General features: G+C 40.6%; 1 protein-coding gene across 1 annotated transcript in view; it reads left to right on the top strand.

Moving 5' to 3' along the window:
- LOC107379288 (complement factor B) overlaps positions 1 to 6538 on the top strand; it is a 19711-nt gene extending 13173 nt beyond the window's left edge. Inside the window, exons 10-18 of the mRNA XM_015949982.3 lie at positions 1 to 88; positions 2016 to 2125; positions 2259 to 2391; positions 4267 to 4405; positions 4519 to 4595; positions 5598 to 5698; positions 5790 to 5919; positions 6017 to 6066; positions 6174 to 6538. The exon at positions 1 to 88 is cut by the window's left edge and continues 47 nt beyond it. Of these exons, the coding sequence (XP_015805468.3) occupies positions 1 to 88; positions 2016 to 2125; positions 2259 to 2391; positions 4267 to 4405; positions 4519 to 4595; positions 5598 to 5698; positions 5790 to 5919; positions 6017 to 6066; positions 6174 to 6350 (1005 nt within the window). The 3' untranslated portion in view covers positions 6351 to 6538. The remainder of the gene's footprint in view (positions 89 to 2015; positions 2126 to 2258; positions 2392 to 4266; positions 4406 to 4518; positions 4596 to 5597; positions 5699 to 5789; positions 5920 to 6016; positions 6067 to 6173) is intronic.
- The last annotated feature ends 2965 nt before the right edge of the window (positions 6539 to 9503 follow it).

Here is a 9503-nt window from a genome sequence, read left to right as displayed (position 1 = left end):
CAGCGCCTCACTGTAGGAACAGGCGGCCAGCATTACTTCCGGATGAAAAACCTCTCTGGGTTAGAAGAGGCCTTTGATCGCTTCATTGGTAAGCTGTTTTGGATACGAAACACATTTAGTTATTCATGGACGATTTTGATGCTGTGGGCTGTACTTGCACAGCATGGTGGGGGCTGTGCAAGTTTCTTCTGTAATGCAACTTTGACTAATACCGTTTTCTGATCTAACACCAGTTGTGCCAGATAAGGCGTGCTTCTCCTGCGTGATAGTGATGTGATGTTCATGAAGGGAACAAATCTTTTGAACAATCTTATAAGTCAACAATGAGAGCTGAGTCCTTCTAGAGAAGCGTTAATCTTGTTTTCCAGTAAGCGTCCAGGAAGCGTGACTTAACCCCCGCCCCCAACGAAGCTCCATCCGCTTTGTTCGAAAGAGCCAGGTAAATGGCTCTGGAATGAATGCTGTGGGATTGGCATTTTTAAGATAGGAGTCGATGAGAATTTGTTCGTTTCTGACTGATGAGGGTGGAACTGCAACCACAACTTTTCATTTCATCGTTGGCTTCAGAAAATTCAGACCAACATTTCCCCTTAGTGTCTCCACTTCACCGGATGGGTCAAATGTCAACTTCCATGGCGTTTTGGGGAATTTTTGGATTATCTGAAGATGGGTAGGTACTTCCAATGGCCCGGCTGAGTTGCTGAGTGGAACTTTTGGCTAACTCACGCTGACTGGTTGAAACTCAGTAGGAAATTACATCAGCAGACGCTGTCCAAAACAACCATGCAGCATTAGAAAAGTTAGAAGAGTTGCTTGTGAAGCCGAACGGAAGCAAAAGAAAATAAACACTGATTGCGCTGCTGTAAAATTGCTGAACTCCCAACACCAGAAAACTTCCCCCCTCAACAACGTCCTTCACAGGGTTTCTCTCACAGAGCGCCATAAAAAATTAAGCTTTTTCTGGCCACCGAATGCCACGTTTTACATCACGCAGCTGCTCTCAGCCTCCTAATGAACTAAATGATGGTGTTCTTTGACAGATTAAAACTTTTAATGTTACTGTAGATGCTTTTTGCAGTTCATCACCATCAGCATCTGAATGCGTGTGTAAATGGATGAATATTACAGTGTGGAGCAAGGTGCTTTGGAGTCCTCTAACTCTGAAAGGCACTATACAACTGTGAATAATTTATCCTTTTTGGCACTGACCAGTGACATCACTCACTGCCAAAGTAGTTGTGATAGGTTGACGCTCGTGCAAAGTCCTGAAAGAGCTGAATTTGTATGGAGACATCGTATCTCCCGCCCACTCAATTTCCCCTCCCAGAAGTTCAGACATCACAAACGGGCCTTCAGAGTCAGTTTTCCAGACCAAAAAAATCTTTCAAAAACCACCACGACAAGAAAAACCGGCCCAATCAAAATACTGGAATGTTAATTGTTTGACCATGATAGTAGCATTTTGCACCCAGCAATTTAACTGCATGATTCAGTAATCTACAGTCCAACTAGCCAGTAACCAGAGCAAATCAGTGTTCACTCCTCCGTTTGCATTTTGGATGCAAGTTTGAACTTCAAATAAAGATTTTTTGAGGAGAACATTAGATACAGGTGTGTTTTGTCCAAGATTTCCCTTTACAGTTTCCTTTAATGGGGCATTTATTTCTTTGTTGTGAACTCCCTGGCAGAAAGGTCATGGGTCATGGCTATTAACTTAGAATAATGACAGATTGGTTGAAATGTGTTTCAGTGACGCTAGCTTAAAACTGCCACATTGACTCCAAATTATATCTGCCCATCCAAAGCTCATTTTGCCTGCAAAATTCTAAACAAAAACCCCTTATTGTGTAGAAAACCACCCAATCTGGCAACACAGTTCACTACATTTATTTGATTTTAACAGACTTCACCCGACTGGATTCTGATATGAATTTAGTTGTTTATATAAAGTTTTTTGAGGTAATTTTTGTGGAGAATTACAACTTTGTTATTAACATTTTGAGTTTTCTATGCAGATGAAAATGAAGTCGGAGAGTTGTGTGGTCTTTACCAAGAATCTGACGCCACTCAGGACAAAGCCAGCAGCCTGAGAAGATATCCATGGGTAGCATTTGTGTTAAAAAAGGTGAAGTTATTTTATTAAACTTAACTCATTTGTGGAATATTATTACAGTTAACAAGGCCTTGAAATCATCTGTTTTTATATTCAGTGTGTTGAACTGCATATTTACTGTGGAAAATGATTGGCTCATAACCAGACTCTTCCCAAGGGAATGAGATGCCTCGGCTCTCTGGTGTCACCTGACTTTGTGTTGACTGGTGCTGCCTGCCTCTTTTCTCTGGAACCCAAAGATGTGGTTGTTGAAATTGATGACGGATCACATAGCAGAGGTAATGACTGGTGTTAAATGTACGGCAATATCAGACCAAGGATGAGACAGGAAGAGGTTGTTAAAGACCAGGCAGAGGAAAAATATGTCTGCTGATATGTTGGGTCACTAGAACCTCATCTGTTGAAAGTTATGCCATGGATATGAGTGGAATGGCTTTTCCCTGAATCTCGTTGTTGACTTTGAGCCCTGGTTTGCAGTTGCATTTTGTAGTGCATTGATGGGCTAAGAATAGACTTATGTTGGCTGTTATACCTCAACGCACTTGGTACATTATTATGGTCAGATTATAATTTCACAGAAACAAATTTAGGAAACTGCTCTATAAATTGCCTTACTCATATGGTGAAACTGAGATTGGTTCTTATAAGAAGATAAGATAAGATAAGATAAGATAAGATGATAAGATAAGATAAGATAAGATAAGATAATCCTGTGGGAAATTTGCATTATCATGGCAGAAAGTGGACAGTACAGGTAAAAAATGGCAAACTTTTAGTCCACTTTCGGCTGTGATAATGCAAATTTCCCACAGGATTATCTTATCTTATCTTATCTCATATATATATATATATATATATATATATATATATATATATATATATATATACATAAATGCAGAGGGTATACATAAATAGAAAGAGTGACAGAGTGAGAGAACAATTGGTTGTACCCTCCCCTCCCTGGAAGATATCTATATTTCCCGTTGCTGCAGAGGAGCAACAGACATTTGAACCCATCACACCCTGGGCAGTGCCTCATCCACCTTTTGTCATCGGTGAAAAGATACAGAGCCATTAAAGCGAGGCCAAACCGTCTTAGGAACAGCTTTAATCCAAAGCATTTGTGGCTCTGAACTCACAAGGATCAATCCAGATGAGCACATTGATCACGGGTCAACTAACAGTACAGAGTGCAATCTTTTTTATAATATTTTTCAAATATCCATCCATCCATCTTCTGAACCCGCTTGTCCTCGTAGGGTCGCAGGGGGCGCTGGTGCCTATCTCCAGCAGTCAACGGGCAAGTAGGCGGGGTAGGACAGAGAGCCAGTCCATTGCAGGGCAACACAGAGACACACAGGACAAACAACCATGCACACACTCACACCTAAGGACAATTTAGACAGACCAATAAACCTAACAGTCATGTTTTTGGACTGTGGGAGGAAGCCGGAGTACCCGGAGAGAACCCACGCATGTACATGGAGAACATGCAAACTCCATGCAGAAAGATCCCAGGCTGGGAAGCGAACCCAGGACCTTCCTGCTGCAAGGCAACAGCTCTAACCACTGCGCCACTGCACAGCCCATTATTTTTCAAATAAGTAAATATATTTTTTCTGGTTTTATCTTTTTTTTCATGCTTGTGAGTTGACTGCAATGTCTTTATTCCTGGCAACAATGACAGTGACAAAAAATATTTACGGTATCTTATCTTATCTTATCTTATCTTATCTTATCTTATCTGATCTTGTCTTATAACGTCAACTGCAGAATCAGCCCAAGCTACTGATAACACACTTGTGGGAAGAGAGGGGAACAACAAAGAAGAATGCCAGAGCACCTCTCATGTTCCAGGATGCTCTGGGAACATCCAGATTCCCACTGATCGCCAAATAGAGCTGCAGCTTGTGGCCATTGTCCTCTTCCTCGTCCGTCCAACTTGGGCTACACATCAGCTACTCCATCCAATCAAAGCTCTTTATTGCTCCTAACCACCACCAAGTGTTTCCAACCTTCTACAGAAACCCACCACAAAAGATCTTACCTTCCTTTTATAGTACTGAATTAAAACAGATTTCTGAATTGACTTTGATAATAAAATGTGCTCAGGTGTTGGTGGCAACAGCTATTGTACGATTCTATTTTCACAGAGAAAAAAGTACGAAAATTCACGATACACCCGAACTTTAATCCGAGAGCAAAAGAGAGAGAAGGAGTTCCTCAATTTTATGACTATGATGTGGCTCTCATCCGACTGGAGGAATCTGTTCAAATCTCAGCTTCCACGAGGTAAGCTTGTATCTAACAACTCCTTTATTTAACACATGGAACGAATGACATATTTACATTTCTGCTTTAATGAAACTCTTAATCTCTTAACATAATCATAACTATTTTTGCAGACCCATTTGCATACCTTGTACCCAAGGAACAAGCGATGCTCTGAAGCTGGTTGGTAAATCAACATGCAAGCAACAAGGTGCATCAAGTCCTCCAAGGAGGTCCAACGATTATTAACAAAGTAGTTTAAAAAGTATAAATAAGGAAACTTGCTTTACATAAAATAACAGCACATCACCAGCTGTGATGCAAACTCTCTCTCTCTCTCTCTCTCTCTCTCTCTCTCTCTCTCTCTCTCTCTCTCTCTCTCTCTCTCTCTCTTTAAGCCTGATTTATGCTTCTCCGTCTGCGTCAGTGCAGAGACACGCAACGCCATTATCCGTCCATGCGTAGGGCACGCAAGTACGTACGGAGTCGAGCCCACTTTTTTAAACATCCGTCGAACGAGACGGATTACGCAAGCTTGTGATTGGTCAGGACGCCGCTGTTGTTTACAGCGCCGCCATTGTAAAGAGAGCCGAGGATAACAAGCGGCAGACACGGAGAAGCTTGAAGAATACCTCGCGAAAAAACTCTAAAAATATGAACGTTTAATTCTCCCGTGACTGGAGAAGTGAAAAGATGCGCAGCAAGCGTTTTATTTGTGGACGGAAATGACAGGAAACGTGGGTTTAGAGGTGGGGAGCGCATGAAGAGGTGGAGGAGAATGAGAGACAAATATGTCCGTGTTAAAAGTCTCTTATATACACAAAAAACACAATATAAACACACGATCTTGGACCGATACCTGACAGGATACCACAGAACAGTGCTACGCCCTCTGTTGTCCTGCCGGGCAATTGCTTTGCAACACTCCTCAGGAGACGGAGATGTATGAGAGTATGGTATGAGAGCAAAACGCTTCCGTCAATCCGTGCGTGTCTGTCCCTTGCAGAGCTGACGGAGAAGCATAAACCAGGCTTTAGCATTGACTTACTCTGCACAAAGACCATGTATGTGTGTTTTGCAGCAGATTCTCACAGTTTATTTCACAAACACTGATGAGTAGCTAGAGATTCTTACATACTTTGTACATTTCATGTCATGAACAAGTCATTATTGTAAAAAAAACAACGTTGTTTGTTGTCTGCTAATCTAACAGAGGAGCTTTTGTTAAACAAACATCTCGAAAGACTCAGTTTTCTGACCAAACATCCGCCCTTAGTAGCTGAAAAAATTGCCTTTGCCAAGCTTGGAGAGTGTGTGAGTTTTTTTTTTCTTTTTCTTAGACTTTTGTGCCAGACTTTTGTGTCGAGACTAAATTTGTTGTATCAATTTTTCTAACCCAACACAGAGAGACTCGTGCATCCAAAAGGTGCTGAATATGTCACAGATAACAGCAAAAGATCCAAAGGTGGCTGTGACTGATAACTTCCTGTGCACCGGTGGTTGGAATAAACACAGAGATCACATTACTTGCGCAGGTGTGATCTCTTTGCCATATTAATATTTAATATTTTAACAAATAAAACATCAAGGGTTGTGTTTAGTAACCTTGCATGTGTGAATCTGCTGTGACAGGTGATGGTGGAGGCGCTGTGTTCAAGACCTATCAGCATCGCACCATACAGGTAACCAGACACTAGTTTGATGTTGTGGTGAATGTTTACTGAAATAAATTAAGCAATATTCGTATTGTTTATAACTGAAAGCATGTTTGTTTGTTTGATTTTTCCAGATTGGAGTGGTCAGCTGGGGGACGCACAATCTGTGCCACTATCCACATAGTCTGGTTGAGTCCAGTGCTGAGTCCAGAGATTTTCACATTAATCTGTTTAAAATGGTTCCTTTCCTTAAGTCTATCCTTGGAGATGACACTCAAGAGTACCTATCACTTCAATTTCTGGAAGAATAAAATATTTTGTTCTGCGACAGCATCCCCCTCTCTCTGTTAAAAACTAGTTTTCTGTCTGAAACTCAGATCATTTGTCTTAACTTTGTTTCTCTGTATTTAGTAAATGAAAACAGGTGTTAAAAAGTGTCAAAGTTGAACAAAATGCAGAACCATGTAATAAAAGCTGTCATGCGATCATTTTACTGAATCAGGTATGGATTTTTTTGTCTCATTAACTGGTATAAAATAATAAGTATAACTTTATTTGATAATATGATACTTTTCTGTTACTCATTACTTGCCTAAATGGTATTTGCATAAGCTTAAATCTGCCAAAACAAACTGGTGAACAAACATCAGTTCCTGTAAATGATGACAAATGTTTGAGTCCTCTCCTGAACTGGACCATGTAAAGAGAAAAGTCAACATCTCGCCCAGGTGATACCGGAGAGCAAAACTATAGCTGGTAAAGGTCACCAACTCCAGTCCTTTACGGCTACCATCCAACAAATGTCAGCTTGCTTGCTGCTGCCATAGACATGAATCTGTAAACACCCCATTGGGCCCCGGAGAGCGTGGCGGCGTCGCCGCCATATTGGATAAATCTTCTCTCTCTTCAGTGTCAATGCAGAGAGGGTGTACCATTGAAAACAGATTACGTTGGATTACTATTGACTTTTCTAGGCTACTTGATGGAATTTTTAATTTATTCAGATTTATTTTGTCTACTTATATGTATAATTTACTTATCATGCCATACATGCATGTGAGCAGTCATTCTCACATCTGAAAAACATCAAAACCAACCTACAATGGCGTTTAACGGATGGAAGCCTCAACGCCTACATGAAGCTTAACCTCATCGCTTAACCTCATAAGTATTCACACCCCGTCCCGTTCACTCAGATCTTCTTCTTCCATCCATCTTGCGGTTCCTTCTGCCCGTCTTGCTACCATGGGGAGCAGAGCTTTCAGCCGCTCTGCTCCTCGACTCTGGAACTCACTTCCCCCAGACATCAGGAACGTCGACAGTTTTACCCTTTTCAAAACAAAACTCAAAACACACATGTTTAAATCTGCCTACAACCTCTGATTTTATTGAAATGTTTCTCTCTGTTTTTTCTTCTTTGGGTTTTATTATTGTTTTATTGTATTTTATTACGTGTTTTGTGTAAAGTGACCTTGGGTGTCCTGAAAGGTGCTTTGAAATAAAATGTATTATTATTATTATTATTATTATCGCGTATCAACCCGACTACAAGGCCATCAGCAAAACCATGCAGCACCAGAAGTTGCATTAATGGTAAGCAGTACTTTATTTATAATTGGTTTGCTTCACAATATCAATGTTATTAAAAATAATTAGAGACATATTACACTCTGAAAATGTTGGTCTTATTTAAAATTACACGCATTTAGTTGTATTCAGTGTTTAAAAAATGTATATGGCTCTCAGGGAAATACATTTCAAAATATTTGGCTTTCATGACTCTCTCTCAGCCAAAAAGGTTCCCGACCCCTGATCTAAATCATGCATGAAACATGCTGGAAACAGACTGCAGCACCAGGTATGTCAGCTCCAGTGGTCAGCGGTGGGGGGTCTGAATGACCTTTCATTAACCCTGTAAAGGGTCATTTTAGCATATACTGGCTCAAATTGTTTTTTTAATTACAAAAAAGTTGCATAGTATTCCTTTGAAAGCCATTATTCCTATCACTGCTTCTTCTTGAGTAATATAAAAATAAGTAACTCACAGTGCTCAAGTAACATTTTCTCAAGGTAGTTTTATAACTCTCAGGTTGTTATTTTTGTCCCTACTTTTTGAATACCACCCACCTCTGGTCAAAAGCCTTTTTCTTGCATGTTTGGGTAAACACGCAGTTTGGTAGGACCCCTCCATTAAACCTCTGCCTCCTTGTTAACTCCACGTCTTGCCAGGACCGGCTGGTCATTCTTGGATGTAGGACCTGTCCCTCTGGGAAAATGTAAGGAACAAATATACGTGCTCTTCTTGATCTGCTCCCCACAGCTAAAATCTGCTCTTCCACATATAAACTACCATCACTTTGCTTTTTTAGAGTAGCCAGTTTCCCTTTCCAGCTGTTTCATGGGGTGGTGGACGTTACCCAGCTTTGGAAAAGGGATTAAAAAGTCTCCTCCGACATCCAATCTGGTTATCTAGAGTCCAGTTAGCACCTCCCTCAGGAGCAGAGCTAAGTTCCTTGCTGTTAGAACATCTTTAGGAGAACTTTAGCCAGACTGGAGCAACTCAGACCCATAGGAAACATTATTAAATGCCTGCTTGTTTGTCTGACTGCATCCCAGAATGATATGTCACAATCTATTTTAAGCTACTGTAGAAAATGCTATTAATGAGGATTTGTTAAAGTTGAAGTTTAAGTCCAACTAATTGTCACACTGGATCCCATTTTTAAAGTCTTTGGTATGACCCGACCATGGATTTGAACCCAGAATCTTCTAGTCTGAGGGTATGCAGTCATACCACTAGGTCACTGACCTGGTGTCTCAGAAAACTGTAAAAAGCATCACATTTTACATATCACAACCACTCTCCTGGTCCTCCAACTTGATTTATTTATGACATACGTGGACAGGATAAAAAATTTAATGTTATTAACGTCCGTGGACACTTTTTTTTGGCACTGATCAGTGACATCACTCACTGCCGAAGTGTTTGTGATGTGCTGACGTCTTAGCAAAGTCCTGAAAGGGCTGATTTTGTACGGAGACATAACAGCTGAGAGGACCTGGCCAATTTACCCTTCCCAGAAAGTTCCTGGAACTTGTATAGTGGGGACACGACTGTTGTTAAAAGGGAAATAAATCCTAATGCTAACAAGGAAGAAAGAAAAGCAAAAACCCTTACATCACAAAGATATTGCATTTATTTTTATTTAAAGTCCATTTGTGTTATGAAAATGTTTTCCATGTAAATTTTGATTTTGTATCCTAAATATTCCAAGAAGAAATTATTATTAAAAGCTGGAAATGTTTGTAGCAAAAACACAGCAAGAAAATGTAAATCTTCTGGAACTGGTCCAGTGCAACCAATAAGCAGTGGCGTCCCCAGATCATTTTCATAGGGGTGGCCAGATGGGAACAGAGAAAATGTTGGGGGTGACACTCCAGACTGGACCATGTGGTGACTCTGA

Source organism: Nothobranchius furzeri, chromosome 5 (assembly GCF_043380555.1).
Source record: "Nothobranchius furzeri strain GRZ-AD chromosome 5, NfurGRZ-RIMD1, whole genome shotgun sequence".
Lineage (NCBI taxonomy): Eukaryota > Metazoa > Chordata > Actinopteri > Cyprinodontiformes > Nothobranchiidae > Nothobranchius > Nothobranchius furzeri.
Note: the sequence above shows the minus strand (reverse complement) of the source record. Positions and strands in the feature narration are given on the sequence as shown.